A 22,515-nucleotide genomic window follows, 5' to 3' on the forward strand; every position below is an offset into this window, starting at 1 on the left:
GGAGGAGTTACCGTTTTTTTTGCTCTATAGGATGCACTTTTCCCCCTCCAAAAATGAAGGGGAAATGTGTGTGCGTCCTATGAAGCGAATGCAGGTTTTCGCTGAAAATGCCGAGGCCTGACGCAGCTTTGGAAACGGGCTGGACGCCAGCCTTATCTGGGCAATAAATCACTCAGCACTATCCGCTGAGTTCCCGCCGGGCTCTGAAGGCTTGCGGATAGCAGCCCGAAGCCCGGGGAGCACTTTATTTCCCCCCCCCAAAAAACTAGGTGCGCCCTATGGTCCGGTGCGCCCTATAGAACGAAAAATGCGGTAATTGGCATGCACCAGCATGCTTTAAACAATAGCTAAGTTGGTTGGATATAATTTTAGAGGTACATCTCATTGAAATCAGTAGTGGGACTTAATGTGAAACAAACATGGTTAGAATGGGGCTATATATGTAAGAATTTGGATGCGTAAAATTTGTCACAGTTTCTGGACTGATGTTTCCAGTTTCAAGAAGTTTTAGATAAGTTTGAATACACAAATATTTCTTTCCTTAAATGGCTTTTAGTTGTGCAACTTTGCTTTGCATTTTGACAGACTCTTGAGCTCAGGAAACTATATAGTTGTGATGATAGGAGTTTTATCAGGATTTAACTAGGTCTTAGTTTGTACATATCAATCAATCAATAGATTTTATTGCATTAGCCGTGTGGCCATAGCATGATATACATAGAAATAACAACATAAAATGGGGGTGGGGAGGTAAAGGTAGATATCGTCCTGGGCAAATACTTACAGGGAAAAAAAAAGAGATAACAGAAGTGACAAGGGATTTAAAACATCGAGTGACCGATAATACAAAAACAAAAAAACAAAAAACTGCTGAGGGTGGAGGAGGATCGTTAAAGGGGTCCTTCAGCTCCTCGGATTTGTCCTAGCTCCATTGACCTTGTACAATAAAGCTACTTGGAACTTCGTTCGATTGTGCAGCGTATCGACTGCAGCTGTGGTGTTAAAAAAGAAGTTAGTGCCGCTTTCCTCTTCATCACACTGAGCAAGAAGTTAGCTGTCATCTCGGTAATCCAACAATCAGAATCCTGCAAAAAAAGGGACACTATCCAGGGCTGGATTGAGAGATGAAGCTTGTTCATGAGAGGAGTTAAAAACCGAGATCTTTCATCTGTCCAGTTGGGACAGAAGAGCATTACATGTTCCATAGTCTCCAGAGCCGTGTCATTACAGGTGCATGTTCTGTTTGCAATGGGGACTCTGGAATAACGACCCGACAGAACTGCTGTAGGAAAACAGTTGAGACGGGCACAGGTAAAGGCCCTTCGCTTGGCCTCCGAAGAAATTGTGAAGCAGTATAGAGGGATCCCTTCAGGGGGAGGAATAGCTAGGGCTAGGCCTGAACACGGCCCTCTTGCATTGGCAGCTGTATTAGAGAAGTCAAGTTGCTGTAGCTTCTTTTTAATTGAAGGTAGGGCCGCCGGACTGATACACTCTAATTTAAGAACAGTTTTGCAATTCAGATTGAAAAGAGAGCGGAGTTTGAGGTTAATTGTAGTTTTCCAAGGGGAATTATGAATATCTCTTAGGATCAGATTGGAAAAACCACCTCTAATTCGAGCATCCGATGCTAGTAGATGGGAGCTATAGGAAATGGCTCGACTCCATGCTCGTTTTACAATTGAGGGCTGGGCGAACTCAAGCCGTAGGGCTGCACCTGAGACGCATCTTGGGACACCGGAAAGAGATCTCAGAAACATATGAAGTGGGCGATCCAAGTTACCTGATATTGCTGTAGTCCATACTTCACAGCCATATAATAATTTAGGAACAGCTTTGGCATTGAATATTTGAATTGCTGCTGGAAGGTGTTTGCCGCCCTTCTGGTGGTAAAATCGGACAATGGCATTGGAGATCGTGGTTGCGGCGAGAAGGGCAGATTGTAGATGGGTGGTCCAGGAGAGATTATAAGTGAATATTAAGCCTAGATATTTAAAGGCTTTTACCTTTTCTAAGTAGCCACCTGTGATCTTAAGCGGCTCCAGCTTGAGTTTGCGGGAACGAGTGAAGTGAAGAACTTTCGATTTTTTATAATTAATATTAAGAGCTTCCGCCTTACAATAGGCGATAAATGCATTAACTGCATTTGCCAGGTCCGCAGCTGTTCTGGATAAGATGACGGCATCATCTGCATAGAAAAGGGAAGCAACGGGGTGACCTGCTAAGTGAGGAGGATACTTAGTTGCTAGCTTCAAAGGGGAAATTGCATCATGAAGATAGAGATTAAACAGCAAAGGGGCCAAGAGACAACCTTGTCGGACGCCCTTGGCCGTTGGGAATGGAGTGGTAAGGGAGCCGTTGGGACCACTTCGGACGCAGGCTGTGGTGTTTGAATAAAGGGAAATAATTAGGGAGAGGATAGGTCTTAGTTCATAAACATATTTTCTCTCTCTCTCCCCCTCCCCCCAAATGTTAGGCTTTATTCACACGGATATGACAACACATTTGAAAGAAGAGCAGTTGAAGAAAACTATTCCCCTTGGACGATTTGGGGAGCCTCAAGAAGTTGCCGAAGCTGTTGCATTTCTTCTGGAGTCTCCGTATGTAACAGGCCAAGTTCTAGTTATTGATGGAGGTTTGCAACTTTTGTTTTAAAAGCCATGATAGCATAGTCAGTGAGTGTGGGAAAACATATTCAGCAGTTGAAAGTCCCAAGAAGTGGATTGAGGTGATACTTCTTTTGTTAGTATTTTAAATTAAAGTAGTATAAATTTGTAGTTAGTCTGACAAACTTCAAATCATATGCTTATTTGTCTGTTTGCCTCAGGTAAATAAGCAGATTGTGTGACACCAGATTTTTTTTGGGGGGGGTGTAGATGATTCTGGGTCCCATTTTTGTTTTTTGTGTATATATTGAAATTAAATGATCTGTTGTTTTTTTAAAAGTGCTACATGTTACCAAATATACTAATTGTGACATAGACCTTGCTTCATCAGATTTGTTCTTTCTGCATAGAAAGCGTAATGCAGCTTGCCTTCCAAAAGTTGGTCTATTTTTAGTTCATTCTGTAAGTAAAGTATGATCTTTTTCATAGTTAATGTTGGAAAACTTTGGTGTTCTACTTGGAGAGGCAAAGGAAACTGATGATAAACTGCTTAGGAATGTTGAATGCTTGGTTATATAGGGCACACTCCATGCATATTTATTTTGTTTCTGCTATGAAGTGGTTGCTAACAAAGAATACAATATGCTGAACTTCATAACCTTAGGTTTCTTAAATAAAACACTAATTTCAAAGGTTTTTTTTATTCATTCAAAGTACTTGAAATAGTGAAAAATTATTATTTAGATGTGACATTTTCTAGCTGTCTCCTACTTGAAGCATAAATATTTGTTCTTTCTATCACTTTAGAAAGGGCTATATATATAATCACTTCATACATTAAAAGCTATCTAGTCTATATTCTTATTATGGATGTTTTATGGCTCTTTGGCACCAATATACCTTTTTATCACAAACAAATATTTTGTGTCTACTACAGTATCTGGATAACAGAAAAGTTCAACTGTATGCTATATTGTTACATGCCACCATTAACTCCGAACATAGTGATATTCTGGGGGGTTTCAGGTGCGCTTTAACGCAGGGTTTGTTTTTCCTGTTGGACAATAAGGCACAGTGGAAACTAGTGTCTTTATGATATTTGGTGTATTTGCACATGAAAAACCTGCAGCCTAGATGGAGGGGCTCACAGTATTGGCACCCCAAAAGGTCGTTGCGTCTTCTATAGTCTTGCACTCAAATGAACAGCAGCCACCATGTTTTGCCTCCTCCTCCTCCAGCTTATGTCCTTGCTAACTCCTGACTTCCCTTCTATACTCTAAACTCTCCTAAAACACTGGCCTTGTCTTTTAAGCTAACTCAGTTGAGAGAGGGAGGAAACCCACACGTGCAAATGTAATTAGCCTTTCCCTCCTTTGTGTCGTTTAAATGGTTCATCCCTAGGCAAACACCTCAGAAGGAAATTACCTGTAATAATTAGCTTTTACACTTGGCTTAATTAAAGGATTAAAGGTCTGGCATACACCTTAAATGCACACTTGAGTCTAGCTATCATGTCCTAGGAAATCAGCTTTGACACCCCAAACCTTAATTAAATTCTAGTGCTAATTTGATCCAGAATTTAGGTGGTCCTGCATTCCAGATTCATGAAAGTACATGAATTTCCCTACTATTTTTTTATTTGCACAATTATCTAGCTTAAGAATGTGAAATCTTATTACTGGTGGCTAAGTTGCCAGTTTTGTTTTTTTTTAAAAAACTGCTTTTCAGATTTATTTTACAAAAGTTACAATATGCAAAATCATAAGAAATTTTCTTATAAAAATACTTGTATTTTTAAAAAATTAAGTATAATATATATAAAAAATATATAGATAAATAAAATTAACTCATCAGAACTCAGACACATGGAAAAACTCAATGAGAAGAACTTTTCATAGGAAAAATACTTCTCTCTGTGTTAAATTTATTTAGTTATAATGCCTGCAAAGCAGGAAGGGATAATATTAAGGGCTGTTTCCCCTTCTTATTGTTCAAATCCATTAAAACCTTTCCCCCTTGCATAGAATCCAAGAAATCATGCTTAATATTGTAAAATTCCAAAATTTAATGTATCTGCGCCAACAAAGGCTGTTGCGAGTAGGAGTTCAACAACTGGAGAGCGCCATGTTGGCTATCTCTTCTCTAAACTTCTCTATTCCAAAATAATTTGGATACTCCATAAATTTTCCTTGTAATTACTTGCCGTAGCCCTGTCCATTCCACGTTCCCAACCATTAGATCTAGGGGTGCCAACTTGAATAAAATATTGGGGGGGGCAGGTAATCCCCATCCTGCATAATTGATCACAAGATGCGGCACACACACACACACACTATTTGTTGTTTTTTTACAATAAATGTTTATTGAAATTTTACAAATCAAAAAGTTCATCATTTCACATAGGTCAATCCATTAGATAAAGCCCACATCACACACACTATTTGAATGGCAAGGCCCATAAACTTTGGGGGCCCCAAGGCTCCTCAGATATTTTACTGGGGGGGCAAAAGGAACCTCAGGTCCTAGGAGTTGGCTCCTGTGATTAGATCTGTTTGTATTATAAATCCTAAATAATCTGACAGAGATTAAGAACCAGGTTGTCCACATCTTATTAAGGTTTGAAGCGTCATGCATTTGTTGATATTTAACCAGATATATTTCTAAATGTCATCATAAGTAGATTCTCTAGTCATTACTTCACATTCCTGGAATAACTGATTTGGCTTGTTGTATAAAGCAACTGATAACAACAATGAAAGTCTCAAAATGATTTGACAGAATAAAATAGAGCACATTAAAACAGTATGAAACCAGAAAAATAGGGGGAGGGGGAATGACAATACAAAATGTATAAAATGCTCACTCAGCAACATCTTAATAAGGACCAAGTCCTAACTGCTCCACTAAAAGATGAGCACCACTGTAGAAAGCAGCTTTAAGTAACCAGGGTAAACAGCAAGGTCTTAGCCTGAAAAGATGGTGCCAGACAACTACCCCTTGTGAGAGCATTGCACAGACGGGGTGAAACCACTGAAAAGGCCCATTCCTGTGTGGCCACCTTCCACATCTCCCTCAGGAACACACAGAAGGGTCTCTGATGAAGACTGCTGGGTCCAGTCCGGTCCTTGAAAATACTATAAATTACTTTGGTTTCTCCCAAATTAGTTTTTCAGAGTCATTTAAACTGCCTTTGTTCATTTCAACTTACTAACCAATAGCTTAAAATGTCTTCTGTTTTAAAGTACTCAAATAATACTAATTTTGCATCTCCCAATCATTTGTGTTAAATATGCAATCTGATTATTCTGTATCCAAGCTGCCAAATTTAAATAGTTTGTGGGCTACCCCCCCAAAAAAAGCAAGCTGTCAGTTTAGGCCTGTAATTAAAATTGGCAGAAATATAAGCATAGAATAAAATTGCAAACAAAACTATTCAGGTCTTCTATATATCTTAAAATGTAGTCTGGAAGTACTGTATAATTGATTTTCTTGTAGGATCAGCCCAGTAATCAAAGGTGGAAGCAAGTTTACTTTCATGTTTAGAAAAATGACATATTCACTGACATCTGGGGTGTGAGCATACAAACAGATCTCTTTTTCACCTCCTGAGGTCAGTATAATTTAAAGAATAATAGTTCATTAGGGTTAGTTAGGTAATAGTACAAAGAACCACATATATATTTCTAGCCATTTAAGTTTGGCTTGTGCGCAGAGCTAATTTAATGCTGTTTTTCATTTTGTTAGAATTGCTACATTCTTAAAATCCCAATTTTAAATAACAGGTTTATATTATTTGTGTACATAAATTCCTATTTATACATATGGTTCAGTTTCATAGTTGCAAATGAGTGTGCATGGCTTCTTATCTCTCTATAAACAGTTATTTCATGAAATTTATGTTTGGCTTATCTCTTTGCTTAATTATGGTCAGAGTGGGCAAAACATTGTAATACATGACAGCAATAATCATTTGTGTTTTACAAAGCGTTCAATACAAGGTAATTGTATCTAACAAAAGATGGCAATATTCACAAACAAATAGAGAACTAGGATACACTTTCATTGATCTTAAGGAAGCCATAAGTAAACCAGAAAATTCAGAAGGGGGCTGTAGCAGAATTAGAATTAATCAAGAAGGTAAACTGTTCATTTGGGTGTGAATAGAGACCACATTTTTCTTTCTCACTACAGAAGTTAACCTGGCATTGCCAAGCTGATTGTTTTACCACCTATTACTGCTGTTACCAAGGAACATTGTGCTTATTTTAAAGACATTAGCTGCTGTTACTATTATTATTGATTACCTGCCCTTCACCCAGGGCAGGTTGCAACATTAAAACACAATATTAAAAACAGTTTAAAACCATTTATTGAATTATTGGAAATTGAATAACAATTGAATATGTCAAATAATACCTGAATTATTGCTCTGTACACTTACTGCAGTGACGCAGGTGGCGCTGTGGGTTAAACCACAGAGCCTAGGACTTGCCGATCAGAAGGTCGGCGGTTCGAACCCCCCTGACGGGGCGAGCTCCCGTTACTCGGTCCCTGCTCCTGCCAACCTAGCAGTTCGAAAGCACAAAGTGCAAGTAGATAAATAGGTACAGCTCCGGCGGGAAGATAAACGGTGTTTCCGTGCGCTGTTCTGGTTCGCCAGAAGCGGCTTAGTCATGCTGGCCACATGACCCGGAAGCTGTACGCCAGCTCCCTCGGCCAGTAAAGCGAGATGAGCGCTGCAACCCCAGAGTCGGTCACGACTGGACCTAATGGTCAGGGGTCCCTTTACCATTACCTTTCCACTTCCTGCATGTTATTTCCCACTGACCCCAAAACTTAGTTCTTCTGTCCTCCTTACAGTCATGTCTATTTATCTGAAACTGAGGATTACATTTCATGTATGTTATGTAGTAGTAGACTCTAGTACATGAAAAATTGTGCCATAGTAAACAACTTTAGTTTTGGAAATGTCACCAGAATCTCTCTTGCTTATATATCGTTGAATCCAAGAGTACTTTGGTAGTGGAGAAAAGACTTCACCTATGTTGGCAGTATCTTCTAAAAACTCAGGATGGTTTGGCTTTCCAGTGGTTGTGGCAGGACAGCTACAGGCCATAAAACATCATTGTGTTTAGACATGGGCCTCAAGCACTAAAGGTGCCTTTTCTTTTCCATCATGCCATGCCATGCCATGCCATGATGCCACTGCAACTTTTTGTAGTTGTGCAAAAATGAAAATAAAATCTGCTGAAGTAAATAAGTGAATTTAAATGTAGTCAATAAGCTGAAAGTGAATGACAATTAATTACAAATTGATATAATTATTAAAAACGCTTAGAGATCCTACTAACTTTAACAGTATTTGGAATTTATCAAATTTAGAAAGCAGCTTTCCCACATTGAGTGTCGTGCTTCACATGCTCTTTAATTGTGCCAGACGGACTAGGCCCTTCAATTTCTGACAGCTGAAAATAAATGTCTAATAAATACTTCTGTGAACATTTGTTTAGCTGTCACAATAATACTGTTTCCAGGAAAATGAGTTATTTGTTCATGCTAAATCTTGCTTGAAATGTTTGTGCTCTGCTACTCCTACTGCTATAATAGTAAATACCTCCTTCCACTCTGAAAATTTACTGGATTGTCACTGCATCATCAGATGAATTGATGGACCCCGGCACATTTTAAAGGTTGATAAATAGGCGTCTGTATAATAATTTGGGATAGATATATTTATGGAGTACTTTCTCCATGACTCAGCAGGGCAGAGATGACTGTGAAATGCAATTACCTTTTCCATTTCTTTTTCCAGTTTTCTTCTACTTCGCCATCCCACATGTTTTCCTCTGTTTGTATGTCACAGGCTTTTCTGCATTTGTTAAACCATCATGCTCTCAATCTAATAGTGTGCTGAAGTATTTGTTTTTATAGCAACAGCTTTTTAAAAAGGCAAGCAAGGCTGTTATTTTATATTTGAGGCATGAGTTACCTCTGCTGTGATCATGAATGTATTGAGCGAATACATCTGTTTTCTTCTACTGTTTGACAAGCAAAATGTTCCTATAAATTATTGGTTAGCACTTATGACACACCAGTAATAAAATTAACCACAAGGAGAAATCATCGTAAGGAGAAAACATTCCAATCCCTCTGAAGTTACTCTGCTGTCAAAAGCTATCTCAGTTTTGCTTACAAAACCATATTCAAGCCTGAAGGAAGCACGATTCCTCTCATTTCACCTACATGGAGCAGGTAGGATGCATTTCCTTTTTTTACTTACTCCCAGGGCTGTTGTGGGTGAATCAGTATAAAGTTTATCAGTTCTTTTAAGCAACTAATTTTAAACTTGAATGCTGTTTTCTCCTAAACAACTTGCTTCTCTAGAGATGCAAACTGATGGTAGAAGAAATATGCGAGGTTTGCTCATTTAGAACTTGAGAACAAGTTCTAGCTTGTTCTTAATATTCAGCTACTTTATGTTGTTTAGGCTGATGTGTCAAGATACCTAATCTTTGAATTGGGTCTAATTGTGCTGCTTCATCCTAAACTTGAGCTGTAGTAGTTAGTACTTCAGCCTGTGAGTTGTATCCAGTAGTAGTTATGTGCTAGTGGAAGAACTTCCTTAAGGCAGGGCCCCTAAAGTTTGCTGATCCCTCCTATCCAAATCAGTGCAGCACCCTGTGCCTCCCTCCAAACGTCTCTGGAGCAACATGGAACATGTCAGAGAGCTGTAAGTGAGAGAGGTGAAATGGAGTGCCTCATCCTGTACTAGTAGAAGTACTTTCTCTTGCACAAAGCCACTATTGGGGGCGATTAGAGCAGGTCCAATAGAGGCATCCAAAGCCCTGCTTGTTTCATTTGTACTATATTAGTTTCAATTATTGCAGCCTAAGGATGTGGTCAAACCTGCTTGAAGAAGTGTAGCTATCTTTGCTGGCTATACTCTGGGCCTCAGAGGGTTAAGCTGGCCAGGGACTGGCTTCCTTTTTGTTTGAATTTATAACTTTATTCTAACAAGACTCCCACTCTGGTCCTGAGACAGGCTCTGCATGTGGGTGAAATGAAGACTGAAGGGTTTTTCACTGTATTTTTCAGTGGTGACATAGTGTCTGCCCTGTTGGATCTCATGCATTGTTTGGGGTTTCCTCTCCTTTCGTAGGCCCCAGAACCAAGCAAGCCCCTTTCCTCCCAGCATTCTACATGTTAGAGGCAGATGATCACAAACACATCTTTCAGGTAAGCTCTCCCATTTGTCAATATGACTTACTTGCCATAATCCAGGCAATGGGGAAAGTGGTCCAGGAGAAGTTGATTTCAATGAGGTTGGCTTAAAAAATACACAATACTAGGCTGTACCTATGAAGTGGGATCCTAAGGATGTAAATCAGAAGCCTACTGGAGTTCAATGGGCTTTACTTCCCATAAGCATGTAGGAGTGTACCCAGTTTTATTTTTGATGTCTTAAGTCCATGACGCAGAAAAAACACTTAATTATTAACTTGTGTAATATTTATTGATGTTAAACCCACATGATATCAGCACAACAATCCAAAGTAGTATGATTGTACATTTTTTTTTATAAATACAAATAAAAAGAAGCAAAATGCTACTAGTGAAGCTAAACAAATATAGATTAGCGAGTCACATTTGAGAAAAGTTTGGTAAATGAATGATAGGACAGTTTTATATGACAGATTGTGTATGACAGTACAGATATGTAAGAAATGCTTATAAAAGCTGTAACCACTTGCAGCAGTTTGCATAGAAAAATAACTATTTTCTGTGCTAAGAGTTTATTAGCCGCTAAAAAAAACCTGGTTTGTGTACTTAACATGGGTGCAAAGCAATACATGTATAGCAGTAATGCAAAATATAAGGTGTGGTACATAATACAAAACTTCTCTTAAAAAGTACTGCACTTGAATAACTGAGTTGAGATAAAAGAGTCAACATTTTTATTATAAATAAAGTACTATAAACGTGCTTTGATAAGGAATACAGTGTTTTCCTTTTGTAGCAAAGTACTCTTGTACCATCAAAACCACATCTTTTTTTCCTGCCAGACTCAACTGAACTCTTAAATTGATTTTGAATGTTAAATGGCTTAATGCCTAAGTGAAGTCCAGTTAGATGCAGAACTAGTCTACATTCTGGAAGTTTGACCATTTTTACTTTCTTCACAAAGTCTCAGTCTTAGGCAGGGCTATTATTCATTGCTGCAGTAAGCAATAACACAAAATTGTAACATCTAGTACACATGCATGCAGTGTTTAAAATATAACACCATTTTCTTTATCATCATTCTGCATTCCCTCCTATTTACTAATCTATTCTCTGTGGTGTGCTTATCATTCAAACTCTTGCAGACTCACTCCTTTCCCCACGTACTCTATACTCATCACTTTTGTCATGGTGTTCTGGTCAAGCAAATCTCCAGTATGATGATGATGATTTAAAGCATTTGGGTAACCATGGAATTTCAAAGAGATGAAGTGCAATGTTTTCTCAAGACGCTTTCATTCTGAGAAACGTCTGTCCTACTGCCCCCATCCTATCCTGTCCCACTTACAAATTTTAATACTGTAAAATAATCCCATCCCATAATGTCCAGATTTTAAGTTATTTTATGACTTAGTCTGGCAGTACAGTTTTAAGTCAGCCACTTCTTGCCAGAAAACAAAGCTTTCAGGTGTGAAGCTTGCTTGCCTATCCTAAGTTTCTTTAAGCAAGCAGCCTCCTTTCCCTTGAGAATAGAAAACCATTTACAGAGATACTAATTTCATTTAGATGTCTCTTCCTTTTCCCCTTCCATCAGTATATTGCACATTTTTTACTGCTGTTAATCAGAATGTGTTGCTGATACACTTGCTGCTGTGTTGTAGCTTTAAAAAATAACTAGCATTATTCATTACGAGTTATAGCACCTACAACTTGCAAAAGGCACTTGGTGATAAGTTCTGCAGTGTGCTTGCTTCCGAAAAATCTCATTCACTTCAGCATTTGGCATTTGTGAATAGGGTTATTTAAAAACAGTGCTACCCCCATAGTAATGAAACAGTTATGGTGAAGGTGATGTTCATGTGTAGGGGCTGTACATTTCCATTGAATAATCACTACTTTAAATTGTAACAACGAGCAAGAAATACATGATTAAGGTGTTCTTTATCTTTTGCACACAATGGTGTTTGCCTTTCACATAAAGTGGCATAAATTATCATTGGTCAAGACAATGGCTTTCAGTGTTTTCACTTTGAAAGGAAATGGTAGGCCTGATAGCCAAGATTTACAGATCATCACTTTCTACCAATCCAGATTGTAGTGTCAGGTGTCCTGGGTTTGCTTCTGGCTGAAACGCAGCTTTGATGTCTAGTCCTTGGTCAGAAAGTGCTGCATATCGACTAGCTGAGGGACGCACCTTCTTTGGTTTGGTGGTCTGGGGCTGTTGCTGCCACTGAGCTGCAGAAAGGGAAGGAGGAAACAGTTTGCTGCTGTAACATAAGCACCACAAATGGAAAATTTAAGAGCTTGTTAGCCCTGGTTAAGAGGGAATTCCTCCAGCAACATATTACAGTGGTACCTTGGGTTACATACGCTTCAGGTTACAGACGCCACTAACCCAGAAATAGTACCTCGGGTTAAGAACTTTGCTTCAGGATGAGAACGGCAGCGGGAGACCCCATTAGCTAAGGTGGTGCTTCAGGTTAAGAACAGTTTCAGGTTAAGAACGGACCTCCAGAACGAATTAAGTATGTAACCAGAGGTACCACTGTATAGGAAATCTCCTTCACTCAATATTTCTCCTTAGTCATAAACTCATGCTTTGAGAACATTTAAGCCTGGATGGATTAGCCTGTAAAAGGAACCAGGAGGGCTTAAAACCCAAGAGAGCTACTGCCACTCAGTGTAGACCAGCCTTTCTCAACCTGGTGCCTGATGGATAGTTTTAGACTACAACTCCCATCAAACCCAGCCACCATGACCAATGATGATGGGAGCTGTAGTCAAAAACACTGGAGGGCAACTAGGTTGGAGAAGGCTACTGCAGACAATACTGAGCAAGATGGATCACTGGTTTCACCTAGTATAAGGCTGATTCCTATGTTTCTAACCTTCCTATGTACAACTATGGCTAGTAGCTCCACCAGCTGAAGCTTATAAACTTTAGAGAAATAATATGTAGAGGAGCATGCTTTCATCCATTTTCTGAAAACCACATGGCACACAAGGTACTCATCTCTGGCAACATCTTTTCCCCTCTTCCATTCTGTACCACTGGACCTTCTCTCTGATGAATTTCCTTCCTCTGCTTTCTTCCAGTTGCACAGATCTTGGTGAACTTGGCAACAGGATATGGGATTCACTCCAGGCAGTTCAGACACTAGATGCTTTCCCAACTGCATGCAGCCAATCCTGACTCCACAGTGAGTGCATTGGTTTGATATGCCACTCATTCACACCTTACTTTGTTCTTCGGTTCACAACGTGATTTTTTTTAAAAAATGTACAACTTAGCTATGAGATAGTCTTATCCACAGGTAGTCAATGAAGCATGTCTGGATGGTTGCAATCTTTAATTACCAATCCACAGATATGCCGGGGACTGGAAAAACATGCACACCTCTGAACCTAGGGAAAGTGGAAGCAATGCAGAGCATTCTTCCAACCCCACCTGCAAATTTGAATACAGTGGTGCCTCGCAAGACAAAATTAATTCGTTCCGCAAGTTTTTTCTTCTTGCGAGTTTTTCGTCTTGCGAAGCACGGTTTCCCATAGGAATGCATTGAAAATCAATCAATGCGTTCCTATGGAAACCGCCTTCAGACCAGGTCCGGGGACAGTCTGTCCCCCGACCTCTTCTGAAGGCTGGGGGGGGGGCAAGGACTTCTCTGCTGTCCTGGGGCGATCTGAAAATGCTGGCGGGCGGCAGCGAATGCTGCGCTGCCGCCTGCCAACATTTTAAAAGCCCCCGGGACAACGGAGACTTCTCCACTGTCCCGGGGCGATCTGAAAATGCTGGCGGGCGGCAGCGAAGCCCTCGCTGCCGCCCGCCAGCATTTTAAAAGCTCCTGGGACAGCGGAGACTTCTCCGCTGTCCCGGGGCGATCTGAAAATGCTGGCGGGCGGCAGCGAAGGCTTGCGCTGCCGCCCGCCAGCATTTTAAAAGCCCCCAGACAGCGGAGACTTCTCCGCTGTCCCGGGAAGGCAGGCGGGGGGAGCAAAGACCTTTGCCCCCCGCCGGCCTTCAGAAGAGGTCCTGGACCTCTTCTGAAGGCCGGCGGAGATTTCCCTATGGGCTTTCTTCTTGCGAAGCAAGCCCATAGGGAAATTCGTTTTGCGAAGCACCTCCAAAACGGAAAACTCTTTCGTCTTGCGAGTTTTTCGTTTTGCGAGGCGTTCGTCTTGCGAGGCACCACTGTATACGTGTGGAATAGGCTGTTAGGAACATTGGTTTGGTATTTCCCACATGGGCTGCAAAACTAGAGAGCTCCTACATTGTATAGACCTAACTTAAAGTACAATAATCATGGTTTATGGCTTTCAATAGAGCTAGGATGAGGAACTTGTGGCACTCCAGATGTTGGACTCCCCAACACTGCCCAAGCTGGCTGGGGCTGATGGAAGTCCAGGAACATCTGGAGGGCTACAGGTCCCCATCTATGACAGTGTATTGCTGTTCTACAGGGAGCAGCTAAACTTACTATAGACATCCAGCCTTGCTGTGCAGGACACAATCCCAGCCTCATTCTTTGCTGACACAGTGTACCAACCAGCATCTTCTTTTGTAGCTCCCTGAACAAGCAGGCAGATGTAGCCATGGTTATCCTGGTGCATGCTGAAAGAGAAGTAAATAACAATAGTGGCATGGTTACGTACATTTATTATTTTAAAATTTAAGAGGCTGGTTTTCAATTCCTTGAGCAGACCAATGCCAGGGATTAATTTCAGGATAAGCATAAACCGAACCCACCCACCACTTTTTCAGGGTATACCTAGGCCCACCTGTCACTTTTGGCAATGTTGCTCCCTCCCATTGGGAAATGAAAATATATAAAAATATATAACCCAGGTGGGAAAATATATAACCCAGGCTGGGGAAACTTAGCCAGATGGGTGGGGTACAAGTAATAAAATTATTATTCTTATTATTGGAGGGATGCTGGCTGGGATTGATGGGAATTGAGTCTAGCAACTTCTGGAAGGCTCAGGTTCCCGGCACTTGATAAAACTAGCATCAGTGCAAGAAACCATTTGTCATCTTTTCCTCCCACTGTACTTTATTTATTAATGTGCTGTACCGCCTCACTGCTTCTGCACATCTCCAACTCCTGCCCTACCATGTAAACCTAAAGCATTCTGCAAGTCTTACATTGGAAGCAGGTTCCTGACATCAAGGTGAGGGCTGGAGGTTTGCCACCCACTGTGTTCAATATTTATTACAGGTAGCTTTTAAGAATTCAGAAATAGCAGTTCTTTGTAAACCATTCCCAAGAAAATATATTTGTAATTCATTTTTTTTTTTGCTAAGCATAGCATTTCTATTTAGAACTGCTTTAGAACTGTAATTTTCAGGGTTTTAAAAAATTACCGTATTTTTCGCTCTATAGGATGCACTTTTTCCCCTCCAAAAAATGAGGGGAAATGTGTGTGCGTCCTATGGAGCGAATGCAGGCTCCTTGGCTTCAGCGAAAGCAACGCGAAGCACAGAGGGACCGCTCGCTCCTTGGCTTCGCGTTGCTTTTGCTGAAGCCTGGAGAGCGAGAGGCGTCGGTGCGCACCGACCCCTCTCGCTCTCCAGGCTTCAGGGATAGCCGCGCACAGCCACTCTGGCAGGGAGAGGCTGCACGTGGCTATGGCTTCTTTAGCCCTGCGTAGCCTCTCCCAGCAGGGAGAGGTTGCGTGGGGCTAAAGAGGAAGCCAAAACAGCGAGCTGGATCCATTCCGCTCGCTGCCTTGGCTTGTTCCATAGCTGCGCGCAACCCCTCCAGCAGGGAGAGGCTGCACGGGGCTATGGCTTCCGGAAGGGAGAGGTTGTGCAGCCTGTCCGCTGCTCTTTGGGGCTGGGGTTGGAAATAAGATTTTTTTCCTTGATTCCCCCCCCCCTAAAAACTAGGTCCGGTGCGCCCTATGGAGCGAAAAATACGGTATATAGCTGTAAGACCCAATGTAGATAACGATATGCTGATTGTTCCTTAAGGAAGTATCTGGTAGGTACAGTCCTGCCAACACATGTTATCAATAAGAACAAAAAGAAAGCTTATAATTCAGTTTCGTCTTGTAAACTGTCATTCTTCCCTATGCTGTGAACTGCAGAATCAGAGCCAGCTATACAGTACTATGTTTCCCACTGCCAGGAAACCCCAGCCCCTCCCTCCACCCCAACAAACCTAGCGCCATTATGGACCATCCACAGATCCAAAACCTACCCGAGAAATAAAAGCAAATGCAACCCCTGACCAACACAATACATGAAAATTTCAACATCAAGCAGAGACTCAGAATAAACAAGACTAACCTCACTCTGTCAGTATTGTATGTGAGCGACTCGTTTTCTTTCTTCCAGAAGATCTGAGGGTGCGGCACACCTGAAACCCGGCATTCCAGTCGCACAGGATACCCCTCAGCTACACCTGTGTTTTGTAGCTTCTCTACAAATACTGGTGGCTTGTGTGCTTCCTTAGCTATAAAAAAAGAAATAACTTTTCTCTCTACCCTCATTTGAACCAATAAAATATCCCATACATATTCCCCTGCATTTCCTGTTGGTGTTTCTGAGCAGGAGCAGCACATGGCATGTAGTGGCATTGGGAAAGCTTTTGGCATTTGCTGACTGTCCTTTGGCAGCAACTGAATTGCATCTTAGATTTGGGGGGGGGGGGGGGCGCGATACAATCTGGTCAGACTCAAAATGACTTCACTAGGAGAGTTGTGCAGATTCTTATTTTCCTCCTCTCAAAATCCTAAGATCACGAACTTGAAGTGCTCAGGTGGTTGGGGATTGTGCTCAGCTTATAACTGTGCTTTTAACACACACACAACAACAACAACAACAACAACAACAACAGGCCACTAGATGTTCTTCATCTCTTTAGAAGACAGAACATAGCTGACTTACCCACTTTAATTTTCCACTTGCAAAGGAGCCTTCTAAGAACTATCCTAGCTGCATGGGAGCTATTTATGCATGAGTGAATCCACAGAGATGGGGTACTTGCTAAATAATCCAAACACGTGAGCGTGGAAGGGGCTGATCTCAATGCTATTTCTAGTAGAGGTATGACACGTACACCCTTGAAGGCAGGGTGCTGATCCCATAGCTTACTTTAAACGAGTGATGGCCTAACTTGGCCCTCCAACTGTTTTTGGACTACCACTCCCAACATCCCTAGCTAACAGGACCTGTGGTCAGGGATGACGGGAATTATAGTCTCAAAACAGCTGGAGGGGTGAGTTTAGCCATCACTGCTATAAACCCACACATTATTGGCCATTTGTGGTTGGATCTTTCACATCTTTTGCCCGAAAACTGCTAACAGAGAAGGCCAGGATACCATTTAAAGATCCCCAAAGCCAAACACAATTGTCTCTTCCTACAGTCACTCATTGCTCTGATCTCTGTTCAACTGTTGTACAGTGAATTCAAATTACCAATTCAAATTTAGGACACAACCCGCACTGTTCCTAAACAGTCCATATGCATTTTGATAGCACTGTAGGGAATGCAGAGACTGTTCACCCATTTGTAGTCCTCACCCCCCGCCCTGTTAATTATATACTTGTGAGCCTTTTATTTGTTATAGGAAAGCTGGTGCTGTGTGTTGTAAAAAAAAAGGCATCAGCTGAAAGCCCACGCGTCAAACTCAGACTGTCAGGATTTTCAGGTAGGATTCAATCATCCCAGAAAATTCAGGCTGCTTAAATAAAGCTGGTTTGGAGCTCTTGGGCAACAAACCCATTTCCCCAAAAGATCAGACTTTTCCTGATAAAGTGACTGCAAAATGCACTGGAAATTGCAGGATAATGATACGACATGGTCTGATCTCCCCAAAGACAGATCAGAGTTAATGCTCATTAAATAGCAGATGTCATCTAACCTCTCCACAAACAAATGCGGCCAAATGCTCATTAAACAATAGTCTGAGTGACCAGAGTGGCCTTAAGAAAGCCATCCCCTCTCAAAACCACTATTTCATGGCAGCCACATATCCCCCATCTCCCCAAATGTGAGCTTCTTAATTCCCACCCCACCGCTGAGAAGGTCTCTCTGGGAAAAATATTGATTATGCCCAAATCCTTAAAACCCCCAAAAGGAAGATGATTTATTGCCAAAGAGGCCTAATGCATCTTCAAAAAGAGCACAGCAGAAAGCAAACTCTGAATTCTTGGGGGGCTCAGGCATGCCAGAATAAATTAAGTATTGTACAGCTAGGCAGGAGGCAAGGTGTGGAGATGTTACCTGCAACGATCAGTTCCAAGCTGAAAGTGTTCTGACCAGCTCGATTGGTGGCAACACATGTATAGATGCCAGCATCCCTTGCTGTGACAGGTTCTATGATCAGGGAGTGCACGCCATTCTCCCGTACAAGCATTTTGTGGGAGCTGTCAGAACGTATAACTCTTCCATTGACTTGCCAGCTGATATCTGGTGTTGGTAAGCCACTGACCTTAAAATGGAACACAGAAGAAACCTCAGCGGGACAATAGCATGGAGAGACAATAGAAAAAACACAAGCATTTGTTTCATGAGTATCCAGTGTGAAGGCCCAGAGTCACTCCTGAGGGGGAGAGACCCCTCCTGTTTACATACATTACCTCTTGTTTTTATTTCTCCCTAACCTTCAAGGCCATAAATGGATCAAAACCCATCACCACTTTTTTGGGGCGGGGGGCGGGGGAGGATTTCCAAGCACCTCCTGTCTTCAGTGGCAAAGTGTATTTCTAATATACATTCCATAATAGCATTAGGTATCATGACACACAGAATGAAACACTTTCACACGTGATCAGTCAACTCCTTACACTTTTGCCCTTGATTACCAAGAGGAGCAATCCTTTCAACATCCCTTTCTCTCCATAACAGCCGCATGGAGCCAAGTATTGAGAAAAGCAAAGGAAAGAAGGAATGTGTCGGGAAATTTATCACTGAACTTCAAATTCCATTTCAGCTATACATTCATCACTTCTTATACTACATATTCAGAATGCTTTGAACAAACCACAGCTTGTTGAAAGATGTGCATCATTAATAATACTTACTGCTTATAAAATGTTGTTTTAGCAACAATGTCATGAAAAGCTCAGGGAGGCTTCAAAAGCAGACAAGTAAAATTCCGGATTGCTTAGTTCTGTTACGCAAAGCGCCTGAGCACCTTTCAAATGCGATCGTTTTCAAATTGTACCTCTGTACAAGAAAACTTAAGTGGGATAAAACAGGAGTGAGGACTATCTTTTAGCCCAAGGGCCACATTCCCTCATTGGAAATCTTCTGAGGGACTCATGCCACTGGTGAGAGGAGTGAGGCAGAAGTGGGCAGAGCGATGGATGCAACTTTTACCTTTGCACAGAAAGCAACATTACAGCAGCAAGACATATATCAGACTGCCTAGACGCCCATCTTTCTACCTAGGCAAGCAAGAGGCATCTCATTTCAAGGACATATTCCAGCCAGGGAAAAGCACTGGAGGAGGGGGTGGAGTAAGGCCAATGAAGGATGTGTCTTGGGGAAGAGGCGAAGCCAAGGGAAAGTCCTAATGACTAGATGGAAAGCTTGGAGGGAAACTGCCCAAGAGTGGCTGGGGCAACCCAGTCAGATGGACGGGGTACAAATAAAATAATATATTAGAGGGCCACATTTGGATCCCATGGCTTGAGGCTCCTCATCTCTGGGTTCAAAGGAGGAATGAAAACTGAATGTTACAGATGAATATGCATTATATTTTCCTCTCTGTGCAGATGTATCTCAATTCAGAACTTCAACATTGGTTCAGGTATCGACCAGGAGAATTACGGCCTTCACCTGGGCATGTGGCTTCAGTGAGGCAATCTAATAGTTGCTCTGATATAATGCAAAACACGGTAGCATGACAGCTTTGCAAGCAGACATTTGTACATTTCACAAGGAGGCATCAGAATCCAACTACATCTGGCCATTTATTTACTTAGGTTTTAAGCTTGCCCACTCCAAATACGGTAGGATAAATTCATAAATCATATTCCTTCCCAACCAGATGCAAAATTCTCATATTTCATTTCACAGGTCAAGTAATATAAAGGGTGAAAATCTGGTGGCATCTGTTTGATAGGCTAGCTAGAAATAGGAGCACAAGTGTAGATTACTTTTGGTGTGCTCCTGGAATATTTCTGTCCTTCCTGCTTGCTTTGTTACAACAATGCATGTCTACTCTTCAGCTAGTTTTACTTCCTGGTAAGTGCATAAAAGGTACAGGATTGCAGCCTTTGGCTCTATTTTGGAAACCCATGCATTCAAAGCCACTAGAGGGAGCACATATTTTATCTATAAATCCATTACCAGAGCGGTGCTTACTGTTAACTTTTACAATGTCATTTTTCATGTGATAACATTTCATAAAACATTATGAATCTCTGCCTTAATAAATTTCAGTATCTGCTGGAGAAAGAAATAAAACTGCCTTTAAAAAGCTGAACTAGAATCCAGCCTATGGAGTTACGAAGTGATCTGATCATGAATCCAGCTACAACACAAGTATATGGGAGTCAACTCTCCACAAGTGGAATATGCCTATTGGGCTCACCATTTCAACCAACCCCATGTATTTGACAAAAAAGAAGTATATGATGATAATAAAATCCAGTTGAATATGACCTATAAAGGTTAAAATAAAATTAAAAATGTACCTTGCAGTCCATTCTGCAAAGTTTTCCTTCTTGAACTATCAGATCTCCCGGGGCCTGCAGGAAATGAGGTCGGAAGAAACGCTCCTGGATTGGTTCATTTTCATCTCCACTATCCCTTGATCGAGATCGAGGTCTGCAAAAATATATAAGAGACAGAACACATTCATTTTCGTTCCCAGGCTCTGCCCTAACTGTAGCCTTAGGTTAAGAGGTTTTTCATTATTGACATTATTCCCAAACCCTCAACAATGCACAATGCACATAAATATGACCAAAATGATGGACTAGATTCCACACATATGTTCCCTCACCTGTGACCATCAACACCCCTCCCCTAAACTTTCATTAATTTCAAAGTAGACTTTGAATTGGACTAAAATGAGAGGAATTTTTCTTATGTACCCTAAGCAAATTCTTGGCTTTCAGAAGAACTTTGGGGCAGGGGGAAGAGAAGGCTCTCTACCACAATACTGGTCAATAAAATGAGTAAGATGCAAGGGAGCAAAAGGCAACCTCTGCATGCCTACTAGAACATAAATTCAAATTGCTCCCTATTTATGAGTCACATAAGGTTTGCTCTGTTACGCACACATCCAAAACTGAGTGCTGACAGAAGCTCGAAAATATATGAAGTGCCAGATGTTAGCAACACCATCATGTTTCAATTAATTTCGGATATATTGCACACACCCATACAAGAAAATCAATAAGAGACTGTGGAATTGTGCATTTAAATCAATCTCTCACTGGTGGACCAAATAGCTTGAACACACACACACACACACACACACACACACACACACACACACACACACACACCTAAATTGGACATTATGCTGCTAAATTTATCATGTGTGATTTATTTTAGTGAGAGAGATTCAAGGACACGCTTAATCATTTTCTGACAAAGGGTGTAGCTCAAACGTTTTCTTATATTTGGCTGGATCACTACTTTTAGTTTTTCTTGATTTTTCCTCTTGCCTTTCTCTTATCATACACTTCTACATTTTTCTTCATCTTTGCAATGTTTGAAAACATGGAAGTGTGCATGCACACTCTTAACTAGTTTCTGCAGAACACACACAGCAGTGGCAAAGAGTTTAAAGGAAACCAGATCTCAATTCCTTACAGCAAACTGCCAGACAACTCCACCATTTTTTTTTACTTTGCATTCCCCCAGCAACAGAAAGCTTTTTCTTGTGAACATCAGGACAAGGCTGCTAATTGCTGCTTAAAGTTGTCCTGATGTAGCAACTGAGTTCCACCAGGGTTTTCCTGGGTCCACATGCATATTGTATAGGGATTGTGCATCTTTGCTTCTAATTTTGTATGTTTATCATAGCAAACACCAGTGAAACCCAGGGACTGCATAAAGCCTGAAGCAACCTCTAACATACATTGCTTTGGCTTAGTGTGATGTGTAGACCAGGCCAATGCCATGCTAAGTGATTACACAAACTGCTCCCCCGATTGTTCTGTTGCTGTGCTGCACTGCGCCAAGCCATTGTTTAGGTTAGCATATCATCCAGACCTAGGCATGTGGTTTAGTGCTTCCGGGTAAGCAAAGAGCTGTAAACCATGAGACTAAGTTTTGTTACAGCTAGTGTTCAGTCTTGAGAGAGAGCCAAACTAGGAACTCTGTTTTGGATGACATGCTAAGCCGAACTTGGACTTAGTGCAGTGCAGCAGCAAAATAAATGGGGAAGAGTCAAGTGGCTGGGATCTCCTACCCAGAAGCCTGTGTTTTTGGGGCTTGACAACATTATGTGGGAATCAGGTCTCTTCAAAATGGACTCAATAGTGGTTGGTTTTTTTAAATGTGTTGATAAGGAATTTAACCTTCAGTCATTAAATGGCTTTGGACCCAAGTATTTTAAGCAGTGCTTTCTCTTGCATACAAATCTGCCAGGAAACTAAGGTATACTTTCTGAGGTACAGCAGTTGACTACAAGAGAAAAGGCCTTTTTAGTAGTGGCACCCAAACCACGGAACCCTAGCCCGAGACATGCACCTAGGGTGTTCTGCAAATTTCACTTGC

General features: G+C 41.3%; 2 protein-coding genes across 19 annotated transcripts in view; one reads left to right on the top strand and one right to left on the bottom strand.

Annotated features, from left to right (window-relative positions):
- Positions 1–22,515, top strand: part of CBR4 (carbonyl reductase 4) — a 291,935-nt gene that overhangs the window by 8,778 nt on the left and 260,642 nt on the right. For 5 of the 16 annotated variants that reach the window (XR_008332143.1, XR_008332145.1, XR_008332142.1 and 2 more), the window contains exons 6-11: positions 2,474–2,632; positions 2,995–3,065; positions 6,099–6,213; positions 8,416–9,839; positions 12,921–13,024; positions 16,165–16,346. Coding sequence is in view for 8 of the 16 variants with exons in the window: in XM_053402884.1 (XP_053258859.1) it covers positions 2,474–2,632; positions 2,995–3,065; positions 6,099–6,146 (278 nt within the window). In the remaining 8 variants the exon portion in view is untranslated. Of the gene's footprint in view, positions 1–2,473; positions 2,943–2,994; positions 3,292–6,098; positions 6,650–8,415; positions 9,840–12,920; positions 13,025–16,164; positions 16,347–22,515 lie in introns of those variants that run through there. The other 11 variants (XM_053402890.1, XM_053402889.1, XR_008332141.1 and 8 more) reach the window with 10 other exon arrangements.
- PALLD (palladin, cytoskeletal associated protein) overlaps positions 10,095–22,515 on the bottom strand; it is a 215,441-nt gene continuing 203,020 nt past the window's right edge. For all 3 annotated transcript variants that reach the window (XM_053402876.1, XM_053402878.1, XM_053402877.1), the window contains 5 exons: positions 20,478–20,610; positions 18,058–18,265; positions 16,117–16,282; positions 14,303–14,436; positions 10,095–12,059 (listed from right to left, as the gene is read on the bottom strand). In XM_053402876.1, the coding sequence (XP_053258851.1) occupies positions 11,887–12,059; positions 14,303–14,436; positions 16,117–16,282; positions 18,058–18,265; positions 20,478–20,610 (814 nt within the window). In that variant the 3' untranslated portion in view covers positions 10,095–11,886. The remainder of the gene's footprint in view (positions 12,060–14,302; positions 14,437–16,116; positions 16,283–18,057; positions 18,266–20,477; positions 20,611–22,515) is intronic.

Source organism: Podarcis raffonei, chromosome 9, assembly GCF_027172205.1.
Source record: "Podarcis raffonei isolate rPodRaf1 chromosome 9, rPodRaf1.pri, whole genome shotgun sequence".
Lineage (NCBI taxonomy): Eukaryota > Metazoa > Chordata > Lepidosauria > Squamata > Lacertidae > Podarcis > Podarcis raffonei.